The following is an 18,335-nucleotide window of genomic DNA, read 5'->3' on the forward strand; positions in this document are numbered from 1 at the left end:
CTGTTGGGGAGGGTTTAAACTAGTTTGGCAGAGGGATGGGAACCCAAGTGATGAGTCAGAGGTTGGTGCATTTTATGTAAGATAAGATATCTTTATTAGTCACGTACATCGAAACACACAGTGAAATACATCTTTTGCGTAGAGTGTTCTGGGGGCAGCCCACAAGTGTCGCCATGCTTCCGGCGCCGACATAGGATGCCCACAACTTCCTAACCCGTACGTCTTTGGAATGTGGGAAGAAACCAAAGCATCCAGAGGAAACACACACAGACACTGGGAGAACATACAAACTTCTTAGAGACAGTGGCCAGAATTGAACCCGGGTCGCTGGCACTGTAATAGTGTTATGCTAACCACTACACTACCGTGCTGGCAAGTAGATGCAGCGTGTAGAAAGACTGTGAGGAAGGATGGGCAGTTGAAACGGCAAAATTGCAGCCAGTTTGATGGGCTGAAGTGTGTCTACTTTAATGTGAGAAGTATCAGGAGCAAGGGTGGTGAACTACAATGTTGTGGTCATTACTGAGACTTGGCTGTCACAAGGACAGGAATGGCTGCTGGATATTCCAGAGTTCAGATGTTTCAAAGGGGACAGGGACAGAAGTAAAAGAGCTAGGGGAGTGGCTTTGCTGATCAGGACAGTATCACAACTATGGAAAGGGAGGATGTCCTGGAGGGATCATCTACCAAGTCAGTGTGGGAGGAAGTCAGAAACAGGAAGGGAGCAATCACTCTATTGGGAATATTCTACAGACCCCCCAATAGCAGCAGGGACACCTGAGGAGCAGATCGGGAGGCAGATTTTGGAAAGGTGCAAAAATAGCAGGGTTGTTTTCATGGGTGATTTCAACTTCCCTAATATTGATTGGTACCTCCTTAGTGTAAAGAGGATAGATGGGGTAGAGTTTCGGACAGATTTCAGAAGGATCAGACAGGGCTCTAGAAAGTTACAAGGCAGCCAGGAGGGAGATTAAGAATGGATTTAGGACACCTAGAAGGGGGCCTTGGTGAGTAGGATTAAGGAAAATCCCAAGGTGTTCTATATGTATGTGAAGAATAGGAGGATGACTAGAGTGAGGGTAGGACCAATCATGGATAAAAGAGGAAACGTGCCTGGAGTTGGAAGAGGTAGGGGAGGTTCTCAATGAATACTTTGCTTCAGTATTCATTAGTGAGAGAGACCTTGGCGTTTGTGAGCATGGTGTACAACAGGCTGAATCGCAAGGGCATGTCGACGCAAAGAAAAAGAATGTGCTGAAGCTTTTGAAAAACGTAAGGATAGATAAGTCACTGGGGCCAGATGGGATATATGCAAGGATTATTACAGGAAGCGAGGGGAGAAATTGCTGCGGCTTTGGCGACAATCTTTGCATCCTCACTGGCCACAGGAATAGTGCCAATGATTGGAGGGTGGCAAATGTTTTAGGGACAACCCTGGGAATTACAGGCCAGTGAGTCTTATTTCAGTGGTTGGCAAATTACTGGAGGAGATTCTTAGAGAGGATTTATGGGCATTTGGAGAAGCATAGGCTGATTAGGGACAGTCAGCGTGGCTTAGTGAGGCACGACCTGCCCCTCACAAGCCTGATTGAATTCTTTGAGGATGTGACAAAGCACATTGATGAAGGTAGAGTAATGGATGTGGTGTACATGGATTTTAGTAAGGCATTTGATAAGGTTCCTCAAAGAAGGCTCATTCAGAAAGTCAGGAGGCATGGATCCAGGGAAACTTGGCTGTGTGGATTCAGAATTGGCTCTCTCATATAAGACAGAGGGTGGTGGTAGATGGAGCGTATTCTGCCTGGAGGTCCGTGACCAGTGGTGTTCTACAGGGATCTGTTCTGGGACCTCTGCTGTTTGTGATTTTTATAAATGACTTGGATAAGGATGCGGAAGCATGGGTTAGTAAGTTTGCAGGTGACATGAAGGTTGGTTGTGTTGTGGATAGTGTAGAATGTTGCTGTAGGTTACAACAGGACATTGATAGGATGCAGAGCTGGGCTGAGAAGTGCCAGATGGAGTTCAGCCTGGAAAAGTGTGAAATGATACACTTTGGAAGATCGAACTTGAAGGCAGAATACAAGGTTAATGGCAGAACTCTTAGCAGTGTGGATGAACAGAGGGATCTTGGGGTCCACGTCCATAGATCCCTCAAGGTTGCCGTGCAGGTTGATAGTTATTTACAAAGGCATATGGTGTGATGGCCTTCATTAGTCGGGATATTGAGTTCAAGAGCCATGAGGTAATGTTTTACAAAACTGTGGTTAGACCACACTTGGAGTATTGTGTTCACTTCTGGTCACCTCATTATAGGAAGGATGTGGAAGCTTCAGAGAGGGTGCAGAGGAGATTTACCGGGGTGCCGCCTGTATAAGAGAGCATGTCTTATGAGGATAGGTTGAGCAAGCTCAGGCTTTTCTCTTTGGAGCGAAGGAGGATGAGAGGTGACTTGACAGAGGTGTACAAGATGATAAAAAAACATAGATCGTGTGGACAGTGAGAGTCTTTTTCCCAGGGCGAAATGGCTGACTCGAGGGGGCATAATTTTATTGTGATTGGAGGAAGGTATAGGAGGGATGTCAGAGGTAAGTGTTTTACAGAGAGTGGTGGGTGTATGGAGCACACTGCTGGGAGAGGTGGTGGAGGCAGATACATTAGGGACATCTAAGAGACACATGAATGACCGAAAAATGGAGGGCTATGTGGGAGGGAAGGGTTAGATAGATCTCAGAGCAGGATAAAATATCTGCACAACATCATGGGCCAAAGGGCTTGTACTGTGCTGTAATGTTCTATGTTCTAATGCTGCAAGGACAGGTATTAAAATGAAAAAACAGAATTAATTTTGAACAGCTGTATCAATTAAATGGAAAACTGAATTTCCATGAGCTTCCTTGTGTTATAATAGCACAGGAATTGTACAAGTTTCTGTGATTAGAGTCAGTACTTTGTCAGCTGGGATGTGAGCCTAAGAAAGGGAAAGATAATTGTTATCTGAAGTATTCAAATGACGAAAACATGGAATTGAAATGGGCAAGGACTGTGGGACAAGAATATTCCTTGATATAAAATTCTAGCATGATGTGTGATGAATTTATAACCATTTCAGTAAATGTTCAAGTGATTAGAAAACTCAATGTTTTTTTTAATCATTTGTGGCGACTCACCGTCTAGTCGGGCGAACTGGCTCGGCAGTCGGGTCGCGCGGCGTCGGAGCGACGAGGCCCAAGATGGCGGCGGGCCTCGTCTTTCCGAGCGACGGGGAGAACCCGCGCGCGGGAAAGTCCTGATGACGTAGGACTTACGTCATTGCCGGTTTTTTTGGGCGGGAGTTTTTCTCCCTTAAAGGGCCCGCACAAGGCGGGAAAATAAACCAGTTCTGTTTGGCAATCCTCCGAGTAGAGTCTTGTTTTATTCCGCGGTAGCAACCGCTACATTGGTGACCCCGACGGTCCAAACGGCTTTTGGACCCGCGAAATGGATGACAGCGCAGCAGCCAACGCAGTGGCCCTCAAGCTGCCCACCTTTTGGACACTTCGGCCCAGCGTCTGGTTTGACCAGGCCGAAGTGCAATTCCACCTTCGGCAGATCACCTCCGACTCCACGAAGTACTACCATGTGGTTAGCTCTCTGGACCAGGAGACAGCCGCCCAGGTTGGAGACTTCATCCAGTCGCCTCCGGAGGAAGATAAGTACCCGGCTTTCAAAGATCTTTTGATCCGGACCTTCGGCCTCTCCCGTCGTGAGCGCGCCGTCCACCTGCTTCATCTGGATGGCCTGGGGGACAGATCCCCATCCGCCCTAATGAATGAGATGCTGGCATTGGCCGAGGGACACAAGCCATGCCTGATGTTCGAACAGGCCTTCCTCGAACAGCTCCCCGATGACATCCACTTGTTGTTAGCTGATGCCGACTTCAGCAACCCCCGTGAGGTGGCCGCCCGGGCAGATGTCCTGTGGAGGGCCAAGCGCGAGAGCGGTTCGTCCGTCAGTCAAATCACCAGGCCGCGAGCCCAACGCCTGCCTCGCCCGGCCCCAGCAACCGAGCAGCCACGCCCCAGGAACGCAGACGACGACACGGGTGACCAGCTGTGCTTCTACCATCAGAGGTGGGGTGCGGAGGCCCGTCGATGCCGCCCACCCTGCAAGTTTCAGGGAAACGCCAGGGCCAGCCGCCGCTGATGGCTACGGCAGCTGGCCACCGACAGAGCCTCCTCTTCGTTCAGGACAAGAAATCTGGACGGCATTTCCTCGTTGATACTGGAGCGGAGGTCAGTATTTTGCCCCCGACAGGCCGCGACACTCGTGACAGGCCACCAGGTCCTCTACTCAATGCCGCCAACGGTACAACGATACGGTCTTTCGGCACCCGTACGCTTCAATTACACTTTGGCGGCAGCCGTTTTACCTGGACCTTTACCCTTGCCACCGTCGCCCGACCACTCCTAGGAGCCGATTTCCTTCGGGCCCACAACCTGTTAGTCGACCTGCGAAGGAAGCAGTTAGTCCACTCTAGCACTCTCCGGACCTATCCCCTGGGAGAAATCAGCCCACCAGCCCCGCGCCTGGACTCCATTACCCTTTCTGGCGATGATTTCGCCAAGCTCCTAGCCGAATTCCCATCGATTTTGGCACCTTCGTTTACAAATTCTCGGCCCACACATGGGGTACGACACCACATCATTACCACAGGGCCACCCCTTCATGCCCGAGCACGACGATTACCTCCAGACAAGCTCCGCCTGGCAAAGGAAGAGTTCCATCACATGGAGGAGCTGGGGATTGTTCGCAGGTCAGACAGCCCCTGGGCCTCCCCCCTGCACATGGTCCCCAAAGCCACCGGAGGGTGGAGGCCCTGCGGCGACTACCGCAGGCTGAATGACGCCACCACCCCGGACCGCTATCCCATCCCTCACATCCAGGACTTCGCAGCGAACTTACACGGGGCCCGCATCTTTTCCAAAGTGGACCTCGTTAGGGGATACCACCAAATCCCGGTCCATCCGGATGACGTCCCCAAAACTGCGATTATCACCCCATTCGGCCTGTTCGAATTCCTTCGGATGCCGTTCGGCCTTAAGAACGCCGCGCAGACCTTCCAGCGGCTGATGGACGCGGTAGGCCGAGACCTGGACTTCGTGTTCATTTACTTGGACGACATACTGATCGCCAGCTGTAACCGCCAGGAACACCTTTCCCACCTCCGCCAGCTGTATTCCCGCCTCCGCGATTTCGGCCTCACGATTAACCCGTCCAAGTGCCAATTCGGACTTGACTCTATCGATTTCCTCGGCCACAAAATCACCAGCGACGGGGCAACACCCCTACCCGCCAAGGTGGATGCTATCCGCCATTTTGCCCGCCCCGACACAGTCAAAGGCCTACAGGAATTCCTTGGGATGGTCAACTTTTACCATCGTTTCATCCCTGCAGCAGCCCGTATCATGCGCCCTCTGTTCTCGCTGCTGGCTGGTAAGGGCAAGGACATCACCTGGACTGACGAGGCTGCGGCTGCTTTCATTAAGGCCAAAGACGCCCTGGCAGACGCCACGATGCTGGTACACCCTAGGACTGACGTCCCGACTGCCCTCACGGTAGACGCGTCCAACACCGCGGTGGGTGGGGTACTGGAACAGCTACTCGAAGGCCGCTGGCAACCCTTGGCATTTTTCAGCAAACACCTTAGACCGCCCGAACTGAAGTACAGCGCTTTTGATCGGGAACTTCTAGCGCTGTATCTGGCGGTCCGGCATTTCCGATACTTTCTAGAAGGCAGGCCTTTCACCGCTTTCACCGATCATAAGCCTCTGTCCTTTGCCTTCTCCAAAGTCTCCGATCCCTGGTCAGCTCGTCAGCAGAGACATTTATCCTACATTTCCGAGTTCACAACTGACATCCAACATGTCTCCGGAAAGGATAATGTTGTTGCTGATGCACTTTCCAGACCAACCATCCACAACCTATCCTTGGGTGTCGACTACACGGCCCTGGCTGACGCACAGCAAGCCGACGACGAACTGCCCAGCTACAGAACCGCAGTCTCGGGTCTGCAGCTCCGAGATTTCTTGGTTGGTCCAGGTCAGCGGACCCTACTTTGCGACGTTGCGACTGGTCAGCCCCGCCCTATTGTCCCTGCAGCCTGGCGGAGACGCGTTTTTGACTCGGTACATGGGTTGGCGCACCCGTCCATCAGATCTACTGTCCGACTGGTCGCCAGCAAGTTTGTCTGGCATGGCCTGCGCAAACAGGTCAGTGAGTGGGCCAGGACTTGTCTGCACTGCCAGACGTCAAAAATCCAGCGACACACCAAGGTCCCACCACAGCAGTTCGAGCCTACCCGTAGGAGGTTCGACCACATACACGTCGACCTCGTGGGCCCTCTGCCGGTTTCAAGAGGAGCCCGGTACCTCCTTACCATCGTGGACCGGTTCACGAGGTGGCCTGAGGCAACCCCCCTGACTGACATCACAACTGATTCCTGCGCCCGAGCGCTGCTCACAACTTGGGTCTCACGTTTTGGCGTTCCGGCCCACATCACTTCAGACAGAGGCACCCAATTCACTTCCAGTCTCTGGGCTGCATTAGCGAACCTGCTAGGGACGCAGCTGCACACCACCACGGCCTACCATCCTCAATCAAACGGGTTGGTGGAACCTTTTCACCGCCATCTAAAATCGGCCTTGATGGCCCGCCTGAAGGGTCCTAACTGGGTTGACGAGCTGCCTTGGGTCTTGCTCGGCATACGCACTGCCCCCAAAGAAGACCTCCGCACTTCGTCAGCTGAGCTTGTATACGGGGCGCCACTAGTTGTCCCCGGGGATTTCATACCTGCCCTTCAGGACCAAGGGGAACAACCCCCAGCAGTTCTACAAAGACTGCGCGAGAAGCTCGGCGCCTTGGCCCCGATTCCCACCTCATGGCACGGTCAAGCCCCATCCTGTCAGCCCAAGGAACTACGGGACTGTAAGTTTGTTTTCGTTCGCAGGGGCACACCTCGGGTGCCATTGCAACGACCATATGAGGGACCGTTCCGAGTCATACGGAATAACGGATCCACTTTTATTTTGGACATTGGAGGCAGGGAACAGGTTTTCACGGCGGACCGCCTCAAACCGGCCCATTTGGATCTGCAACAGCCTGTCGAGGTTGCCACGCCACGACGCAGAGGCCGCCCCCCCTAAGCGGCAGCTGGCACAGCCCACGGACCTTGGGGACTGTCTCGCCGGTTCTGGGGGGGGGTTGTGTGGCGACTCACCGTCTAGTCGGGCGAACCGGCTCGGCAGTCGGGTCGCGCGGTGTCGGAGCGACGAGGCCCAAGATGGCGGCGGGCCTCGTCTTTCCGAGCGACGGGGAGAACCCGCGCGCGGAAAAGTCCTGATGACGTAGGACTTACGTCATTGCCGGTTTTTTTGGGCGGGAGTTTTTCTCCCTTAAAGGGCCCGCACAAGGCGGGAAAATAAACCAGTTCTGTTTGGCAATCCTCCGAGTAGAGTCTTGTTTTATTCCGCGGTAGCAACCGCTACACATTGTTAATATTCTCTTTCATTTCTGGAATGCTTTTGATGAGCACACTTTTTTATGGTGGTGCCAGCAAAAAGTGCAGTGAATTTAAAGCAGTCTTAAGTTCTTCACGATTTCTTTTGTGAATTTTGCAATTTAAGGATTATTAGTGTTTGATGTGCCATTTACAAGTAACTATATTAATTTACAGGATGTGGGCATTTCCAACAAGGCCAGTGTTCATTGTATAGTTCTAGTTATTTTCCAGAAAATGTTGAGCATTTTGAAATGGTAGTATTCCTGGTTAAAGTGCTCCCCGGTGCTGTTGAGTCGGAAGTTCCCAGATGTAAATCCATTGAAGGAATGAATGCCAATGTATCTCCATTTCAGGATGATTTTTTTTAAATTGGAGGGTAACTGTAGGTCGTGGTACTCTCAAGTACCTCTATGCAGGGGGAGGTTCATGGGTTTGGGAGATACTGTTGGAGTAGGCTTGGTGAGTAATTAAAAAGCACACTTTGTAATGCTGGAGAGAGTATAGGGAAGTGGATAGGATGCCAATTAAGCTGGTTGCTTTGAACTGGATGGTGATGATATGGTTGTGAAATTTGCAGCAATCCAGGCAGGTGGTAAATATTTTATCATATCCTGACTCTGCCAAGTCTATGGTTAAGAAGGAACTGGGGAGTTTGGAGATGAGTGTGAATACCCAGCTTCTGACCTATTCTTATTGTCACACTATTTATGTAGCTGGTCCATTTGAGTTTCTTGTCAGTGCTGATCCCCAGGATGTTGATATTGTGAGGCTTCATGACTGCAATGTCTTTGAATGTTAAGTGTAGGTTGATAACTGTTTTAATGGATATGGTTGTTCATTGATAGTTGTGGAATTTGAATGTTGTCGGCTGTTGTCTGAATGTTGACTATTTTTTTGCTGCCTGAAATTGTGGGCTAATTCATTTTCTGAGGAAAGCAGGAAATGCCCAACAGATCAGGCAGTATCTTTGGAAAGAAAAAAGCATTAAGGTTTCAAGTTAAAACCAAAGATCTGATGAAGGGTCTTCAACCTGAAACATTATCTCTGTTTCTCTTTCCACAGATGCTGCTTGATTTGTTGTGTATCCTCATCATTTTATTTTCTATTTCAGATTTCCAGCATCTGCAGATTTTTTTTAATTCCATTTTCCAAGAAGTTGTGAATGGAATCGAAGTCAGCACAAGCACATAAATTAGTTATAAATGAAGTCAGCTCAATCTACCTGTCATTTCCTTTTGCATCTTGAAATCAGGCCATTTGGAAGCCTGATTCAATTCTGTGCTGATTTCACAGGAAGTTTTGCTTTATTAGAGCACATATGCACAATTACACACACTATTATTTTAACAAGATGCCTTGATGTATCCTTGTCAAACTACTAGCTGACTAATAAGAACACAACAGTTTTATCCTCCATTTAGCTTTAAGATGTATTGTTCCTTCACAAAGCAGCAAATTATTAGTTTTTTAAAATATGTTATTTGCATTTTTTTCAACTTTGTAAATGATTTGTATTGTATATTTTCTCTTCCTGTAGCGAGTGAAGAAAGATGTAGAAAAGGGCATTGTATATACCGATATGTTTCTTCTGAAGAATGAGGGGAAAGAAGGTGAAGGTATGTACATATGGATTAGTATGTACAAAGGGTTTGGTTCTAGGATCAGGAGTACAAAGTATTTGCAGCACAGGAATGAGCCATTTAGACATGCACCTCAATGTTTATGTTGCATTGAACTTCCATCATTGTCGTCCTCCTAATCCTGCCAATATGTACTTCTGTTCCATTTTTGTGTTTAAAGAGATTCCCCTTGGATGTGTACCATCCATCTGAACTACCTCATGATAACAAGTGCTACATTCTCTGGATAAAGGAATTTCTCTGGAATGTCCTATTGTATTTCCAGCTCCTTGTTTCCATCTTGTATATTAATGGACGCATCTTCCCTATTTTGTTGAGCCTTTTATTAATCTTGAAGACCTCTCTAATGTTTCCCTTAGCATTGATTTTTTCCAGAGAGAGAATCCCAGATATGTTTAATCTTTCCTGAGATACAAACTTCAGTTCAGGATGAATATAAATTTGGATTTCTTATTAAAAACTTTAATAGATCTTTTTGACCCTTTTACTGTATCTGTTTATGTTTTACAATATGGTGACCAGAATTGTACTGAATCCTGGAGTTGAACCTCAGTGAACTACGTTCACATCATTTGCTTGACTTTTCAATGCTGGTCTTTTTTTTTACCAATGAAACCCCTCAATGCTTGATTTTTCAGATGCTAATGATTTTATAATTATGACACTACTATTTATGACTTGTACACTCATACCCACAGATCATTCCATTCATCTGCTCCGTCGAGATATTTGTTCAAGGTGTAAATGATCCCCTTAGTATGCATACATAAATAGTTTACCTCTTATTTGTATGTTTGCCAAGTGTATGCCAATTCTTAGTTTATTAGGGTTTTGAAAAAGAGCAATGAAGTCGTCCATGGTTTCTTAATCAACATTTTTTTCCACAGTCAGAATCCCTCTTCTCCCTTAGGCAGTCCCTTGGGATAGAGGATGACTTGCCTTTGTTCCAGTTCTGTTGGCTCTGAGATGAATGTTGAATTCTATATGGGATCTACAGACTTTGCCATAGGTGTGGTAGCAAGTGCTTGATGGACCTGGTGGGAGGTGGTGTACTTTCTGCCACTTTTTCTGGTTTCTACAAGATTATAATGATGAGGTTTAACGTTCTCAGTGCTCTACTGCTTTTTATATTGTGTGCATATTAGCTGCTGCAATTCTTACACCAGTGATTGAGCCACAGAAGTATTTCATTAACTGTAGAGCAATTTAGCATGCCTAAGTTTGTGAAGAGAATGGAAAAATGCAAATGTTTCCTTCCTTCCTTGTGTTAACTTAATAATATATTAAAAACCATGATGTTCAAAGAGAATGTCAATACAAATAAGAGCAAAGAAAATATTGCTGAAGATGGCATTAGATTTTATTATGAGCTTCAGTTTGGATGCATCAGTTCCCACATCATCCAGATCCAAAAGAAAGGAAATTTATTGGTTCCACTGACTGCTGTAGGAATTGCATAACTCTCTGCTGAAGTCAAGACAACCATAATGACCACTTCTGATACATGTTTCCAGTTAAGTAATGTTTGTAAAGAATAGCAACAAGGGCAAAGCACCTGTATGGTTTAGGCACTGCTGCTCCGAAGCAGTGTAATCCACTCTTCAAGAGATGAAGGGCAGTGGCAGGATATTGGAAATTTAAACAAATGCTGATTGAAACTCAGCATCGTTTCATTGGGATTTTCAGAAGAAAGACATTTGTCACATTGAAATATGTTTTGGTTTGGATAAATTAAACAATTATCCTTTATAATTCACATAGTGATATTTGATATGAAATTGTTCTGCAGATTTTGAAACATCAATGTTTTTATCACTTTTCCTTCAGACAAATGGACCTGGGTTCGCTTGAACCCAACAGGTATAAAGCCTTCGCCACGATCAGGAGCCTCGCTAGCTGTTGCTCCCAACAATCGCATGGTTCTTTTTGGTGGGGTGCATGATGAAGAGGAAGAAGAGGACATTCAAGGAGAGTTTTTTAATGACATTTATTTATATGATATGGTAAAGAATCGCTGGTTTGCTGGGAAGTTAAAGGAACGCAAAGGAGAGAAAAGAAAACGAAGACGTGGAACTAAAGAGGAAGGAGGTGTCAAAGTGGAAAATGAAAGTCCCAAGTCCAGGAGTTCAACAGAAATTGTGAAGGAAGTTGTGACTGAAGATGGTACTGTCATGACTGTAAAGCAGGTTATGAACAGCTCTGATAGCAAACCAATTACAGGAAGTGAGATGGAAGAGGAGGAGGAAGAGGAGGAGGATTCTGAAACAAGTCCGTTCATTAAACCATGTCCTCGGTCCAATGCCATGGCAGCTATTAAACATGGTGTATTGTATATCTATGGTGGAATGTTTGAAGTGGGAGACAGACAGTTTACTTTAAATGACCTTTATTGCATTGACCTACACAAGATGGATGAATGGAAAGTTTTGGTAGAAACTGATCCAAGTAAGTTTGATTTTTGCTTATACAAGACAAAAGGCTCATTTTCATTTGAACAATAATTTGAATCACAATCTTGGGTGTTTCCTTACAGCACAGGAGGGCAATCATCTCATCGAGTATCTGCCAACTCTCTGAGCAATCCCATTCTCCCATTTATTTCCCTGCAATCTATTTCCTTGTATAGTAGAGGTAATGTACAGTAGCCATTTAACCTCCCAGTCAGCATGTCTTTGGTATGTGGGAGGAAACCAGAATACCTGGGAGATCTGCACAGTTGTGGAGAGAAGTTGCAAAGTCCACACAAACAGCAGCAGAGCCCAGAATTGAACTTGGGTCTCTGGAGCTGGGAGGGCAGCAGCATGATTGCTCCTGTGCTTCCCTAGAATTGTAATGTCACAGAAAGTATCCACTGGCCTCATTGAGACCTTGCTGGCTTCTAAAAGGGAAATGCTGACAGTCCCATTCCCCTGCTCTTTCTCCATCATCCTGCAAGTTACTTCTCCACAAGTGTCTATCCAGTCCCTTCCACTGTCTCTCCCATCCTTAAAACAGTGGGTTCCAGATCATAACAACTGTCTGCCTTTTTTGTTTAAAAAAAGTTCTTCCTCTCATCCCCCTTGTATTTTTGACCAAAATTTGAATGTACTTCCCTCTATTTACTCTATCTTAACCAATCATGAACATGTTCCATCAAATCTACTGTCAACCTTCAAAAAGCAAATAAAAACTGTAGGTGCTGGAAATCTGAAAATGGAAAGAGAATGCAGCAAGGACTTAGCTGGTGAGGTAGCTTCTCTGGAGAAAGGAACAACCGGTGTTTCAGCTTGTGATGAAAGTCAATGACTTGGGGCAATGACTCTTTCAGATTCTCTCCACAGATGCTGGGCAGGTATTTCTACCATCTCTTTTTATTCTTACTCCAAACTTCTCTACCATTACCTTCAGTTGGAGGTGGATAATTTATGATGGCCTTACCATCATATAGATAATTACAAATCAGATAAGACCACATATTCAGATTATGTTTCAGGACCACTGGTACAGAATTCATAGCAGATAGAATTAAATTGATGATTAAATTATTTGGAAAGAATAGGACTGCTTTAAAGCAGTAAAACATACACAGGTTCATTGCAGGATTATTCCTTTCATTTATCGCTATTTGTGTGGAACTATCCCTATTATTGGTCCTAACTCTGAGTAGGGAAACCACAGAAGCAAGTACTAAAATTATAAAGCATTTTATACAACAGGAAAATAAACAGTTAAGAAAATATAGTTGTATGTGAACTACGGTTCAGAACACTGGTTAGCTAACCATTTGTTTAGGAAGAAATTTCAGGATGTCTGCTGATCTAACTTTCACTTCTGCTTCTTTAAGTGCTGCTCCCTAATGATTGAATTTTCTCTTCTGAGTACAGTCAGTTTGTTCTCAGAGATTCTTGTGAGCACTATCACGAGGGCGGAATGACAGTAGTTTCTTTTGATGAAGGGTCATTAACCTGAAACTGTTTCTTGCTCCATAGATGCTGACTATGTACCCCCAGCATTTTCTGCTTTATTTCATTAATTTCTTCTGTTAACTTGCTGTTAGCAATCAGTTTTGCTTTGGGTTTTTAGTCACTAGATAAAAGCCTAGTGCAGTGGTGACTCTGGAGCCACATTCTCAATCACCATTAACCAGAAGAGCTACATGACTACCTAACACCATCCTGTCAAAAATACACATGACACACATGAAATTGTATTTGAATATAACTGCAGGTATATCCAAATTCTAAAATGTTTCACATAAATTTTCACCTGGCTGTCAGTTTAGTGTATGGCTATCCCTTTGAAATGCAAGCTAAATGAAGTTAGATTTTATGCATGAGATAGCAGTTTGAAGGGGCTCTTGTGTATTGCAGAATAAGTTGAATTTGAATTTTTAAAAAGTCTTTGATTTTTGTTATAATTGGGCAATCAAATTGTCATACATCAAGCAAGCATGTTTACCTCTGCGACTGGACATAAAGAAATGTACCCTTCCCTCTCTAAAAGGTGGTGTTCATCTTGGTACTTTTGTTTCTTTGTTAGTCTTGCCATGTTTAGTGTCACACCCACAGCTGGAGTGTGTAAGCAACCACAAGAAGAAAGCATGTGATTGTTCAATTGTTTCTTTTTAATTGGTGTCCTCATATTAGCAATGTATAATTGATAACCAAGTATGATAACTATCGCATAGTTTACTGTGGAATAATAACATTTCTCATTTAATGCTGAAATTAGAGATCTTGTAGACCACAAGCTGTTGTCAAAAGAGCCACAGTCTGATAAGCCAGTGATCATAGGACTGTAATTATTAATTCAAGAATTTTCGTCTGTAACCAAACTCAAGTTATAAGTGACCCAACTGACGAATTCCAAAAATTCTATATCCTAATCTTTCACATCCAGGAATTGTTCAAATGGCCTGGTATTTGGATTTCCCTGAAGTCTCCAGGGAATTAGTTGATCTCAGGTGGGATAAGGCTAAGTGTATCCTTGGGTTAGAAAAGGCATATTTTTCAAAATCTCAATTGGAAGTGATGAAAATTGGGAAGCAAATGGTCTAGAGCCTGCCCTTACAGTAATATCTCTTATAGATTGGAATTTTATGCTTGTTTTTTGTGGAGTAATTTTCAGCAAAGCATTTAGAATAGATTTTTTTTCGGATCACCGTAATTTCCTGGATATTTGTCCATCTTTATTGTTATCAAAAATCTGTTTGATTTTCTGTGCAAATTAACCTCTTCTATTTTGGGGGGTGATTTGTAAAGTAAATTGCAATTAATGTTGAATGCTTCAAGGTATTTAAATAGAAATTTGTTTTAAGCCTCATGAGTGAAGTCACAGTTCCCCGATTTTGAAATTCAGTTTTTTTGATCGTGAGTAAATCAAATTTTTGAAGCATGTATTGTTTAACATGACTGAAGATGCTTTTTGGAATAAGTTTGAGAGGTTTTTAGTCTAAGTCAGTCAATAACATGATTCAAAACACATAAAAAAGAATCAATAATTTTAAAATCTCATTGGAACCATCCACCTGCTTCTTTGGTTTTCAGATTTTTGTAATGCAGACACTATATTAGGCATCATTGAATTGTCTGCAGTCTAGTCTATCAATCCTGTCAGTGAAAGATAATGTTGAAAATAAATAATTTCTTGAAGTAACTAAAGAAATAAAACCTTGTTTCTGAAAGTAAGAATGTTATTCCAAGGAGAAGTGCTGTTGAATATAATATACTTCTAGGGATTTAAATTTCATATCAAGTCCTGCTTTCTTTGGCTTCATGACCAAGTAATATTTTGGGTACCAAGGAGGGGAAAAGATGCTGAAAATATGTTATTCAAGATCTTTTCTCCAATATGTTGCCCAGACATTACCTGGGGTATGTAGAGTGGTTACATCCACAGCATGTGTACACTTGGAAACAGTATGCAAATAATGTCATATCCCTTTCTGAATGAAATTCCTTGCAAATTAATGGTTGGTCCTAGACCTTGTACTCTGGGACATTCAGTCAGATCTTGGAGTGCAAGTTCCTTTTCTTTTAGGTGCAGCAAAAAGCACCAATGTCCTGGAACTTTTCTGCCCATTGTCCAAGAATAGCAATTGGATAAGAAATAAAATAATGAACAAGCAACCTTCCTCACCCACAATGCAGAAAACACTGTTAGGATAACGTCTGCACTACTATTACAGCTGAAGACAGAAGGCACTATTTGCACCTTACTGATCGCACTACAAAAATTCCTTTGATCTAAAGTACGTCATTCAATGACTTAGATTTTTATTGAAGGTGTCTTTTTGTTTCCTGTGCCTTCGCACTTCTGTAGAGACCCAGGAATGGCTGGACGAAGAGGAGTCAGAGGGTGAAGAAGAGTGTGGAGGAGCTGCAGGAGGGGAAGATGAAGAAGATGAGGAAGAGGATGATGACAGCAGTGAAGATGAAGGCAATTATTTTGCATAAATCTGCATTATAGTTATTTAGTTGATGAATATGTATTTTACCTCATGGGCTCAGTTGCAAGGCTATACAGAATGTTCACTTAACAAGTCATTATCTTGAGTGAAAATGCAAGGAGGGAGTTGCAGATTGATACTAAGCTTATTCCCTCTCGATTCTGAGAAAAGGTCTTTGACCTGAAATATTAATTATTTTTTCTTTCCAGTGACGCTTCCTGATCTGCTGAGTGTTTTCAGAATTTTCTGAAGATATAGTCTCAGGTGTTGTTCTTCATAAAGTAAACCTGCAGTATGATTTTTGTTTTCACTGCAAGAACTTTATTCTAGGGATTTGGCCTCCACAAGAAACACAAACTTGGAGATAGAATATAAAAGTAAGGAAGCCATACTACAACTGAGATCACACATGGAGACCTATATATAGTTTTAGTCTCCTTCATTAAGGATGATATACTTGCATTAGTGGCAGTTCAGAAAAGATTTATCTGGTTGATTGCTGGAAAATGGAGAAGGTTGAACAATTGGAACTGATATTCATCAAAAAATAAGAGGTGATTTTATTGAAAGAATTAAGATTGAGGAGGCTTGACAAGGTGGATATTGAGAGAATGTTTTCCCTTGTGCAGGAATGGAGAACATCATTTCAGAATAAGGGGTTGCCCTATTATGGATTTGAGGAGGAATTTTTTTTTTCTCTGCGTTTTGTAAATTTATGGAATTCTCCATCCCAGAGAGCAGGAGGTTTAATCTTTATATATCGTAGCCTTGAATATATTCCACAGTTTTATTTCTTAGAGTCCAGGAAAATGGAGCTGAGCCAAGACTGCATCAGCTATAATATTGAATGAAGCAAACACAAGGGGTCATGTGCCCTACTCCTGTTCCTGATGTACATTTGTGCAAACGTGGGAAGTACTGAAGAGATTGCACAGCAGTTGTAAGAAGATAAAACCTGTTACCATTTTAAGGTGGTGGTTTACCTAAAATGAGTGTTTGAGACCTGAATGGCAAGAAATAAGAGGGTTAGTGCAGCAGTTTCTTTGCTTGCACTGAATGATGCTGTGGGAAGGATACAGGATGTTGGGTGTGATTGAGGAATTGGGTCTCTGTATAATAGAGCAATAGTCCTTTCAGAAAGCTCAAAGGAAAGAAAATGTATTTGGTAATGGCATCAAATTGGATGTGGCAGAAATACTAGAGGGTGATTGGTTGACTGGAGGAAATCACATTTTGGTTGCAAATATAAAATGGCCTGATGCAGTCACAGAAAGGAGGTCAGAAAGTGATCAGGATTGGAGTGAGGTACACATCGTACAAAAATGCAGCCATTGAGTAAGACCTATAAATTTTCCATAAGCAGCACCTTTTTATTTGGAGCTATTTTCCTCAGTTCCAGTGTGATACCAACATCTCACTCTGTTTCAGCATTCCAAGGGCTCATACACTCTGTGCCCTGTTGCTTGATCACCACATCGCCTGCCCATGGGACCTTCCTGTGCAACCTGAGCGAAGCACTTCATTTTTCAGTTATGTACTTGAGGCTTCTGAGTCCAACGTTTAAGTTCAGATCATAATTACTGTTACCCTTTTTTATAGTAGTTGTTGGTGGTGATTCTGCTACTCCCACTTCCACCATGTTTTGACCACTATTTTGTTTCTTAATTTAACCTTTTATTCATTTCCTTATACCTTGCAGTATAATAATTATTTTATCCTTCCTGTCCTCCACACTCATGGGCCTTTTTTGTTCTTTTGTCTCTGTCCCTCTTTCCCTCTCTCTTTGCTTGCTCAAATCTGTTACGTCTAACTTTTTTCTATGTCTGCTAAATGTACGTTGACCTAAAATTTTACTGTATTACTCTCTATAGTGCTTAAACGGAACAATACCAGCCTTTGTATTTTATTTAAGATACCAGCACACACAGAATTTTGTTTCGACTTTACTACCCTCCAGAGTGAATCCTCCATATCGAAATGTTTTTAAATTTCTGCTGACTTTGAATGAAGTGAGCCAATTACCTAAATAAATGTCCTGAGATGTTCCTTTGTGTCCAAGGGAGAAATGCAAGCATTCTTGACTATTTTGAAATCTTCTCTGCAAGGGATTTTCTTCAGTGGGGTTTGTTGTTGATTAGTTTCTACATCAAATCTGTGTAGATATTTCCAGCATCTAACCTGTTAGTGCCAAATATTTTGTCAGTGGCTTTACATCCTGAGTGTCTTTATATATGTTGGGTTTATCAATGAAAAGGCATCCACCAGTAAAGAAGGCTAAAGCTTTGGTTGGCACTTTTCCAGTATTGGTGTACACCCTTAAATGGCTGGGAATGACAAGTCAATGCCATTTGCTCTGAGGAATGTTTTTGGCCTTGTCCACTTGACAGAATCTTTAGCTAGTAATGCCTGGGTGTACATTTTCATGTCATTCTAGAGTTATTTCATTTGATGGTTAGAATCTAAGTTTGTTGACAGTCTTGACATGGAAAGGATCTTTACATTACACAAGTTTTCATCCCTTCCTTTTAATAATGATTTTTATTACATTTTATTAGATGTCTTATTTTAATCATATGGAGATCTGTTGAGATTGCATCTGGAATATTGTATACAATTCTGGTCTCCCTACCTAAGGATGGGTCATGTTTGCAGTAGAAGGAATGCAGTGAACATTCACCAGATTGATTCCTAGGCTGGTATGTTTGTCTGACATTTTTGTTGTGGACTCCAA

The 18,335-nt window shown here is 43.7% G+C and overlaps 1 protein-coding gene across 2 annotated transcripts in view; it reads left to right on the plus strand.

Moving 5' to 3' along the window:
* The window catches only part of klhdc4 (kelch domain containing 4), a 77,353-nt gene that overhangs the window by 56,100 nt on the left and 2,918 nt on the right, over positions 1–18,335 (plus strand). For both annotated transcript variants that reach the window (XM_052028239.1, XM_052028240.1), the window contains exons 8-10: positions 9,075–9,153; positions 11,005–11,622; positions 15,478–15,594. In XM_052028239.1, coding sequence (XP_051884199.1) covers positions 9,075–9,153; positions 11,005–11,622; positions 15,478–15,594 — 814 coding nt within the window. The remainder of the gene's footprint in view (positions 1–9,074; positions 9,154–11,004; positions 11,623–15,477; positions 15,595–18,335) is intronic.

This window comes from Pristis pectinata, chromosome 13, assembly GCF_009764475.1.
Source record: "Pristis pectinata isolate sPriPec2 chromosome 13, sPriPec2.1.pri, whole genome shotgun sequence".
Lineage (NCBI taxonomy): Eukaryota > Metazoa > Chordata > Chondrichthyes > Rhinopristiformes > Pristidae > Pristis > Pristis pectinata.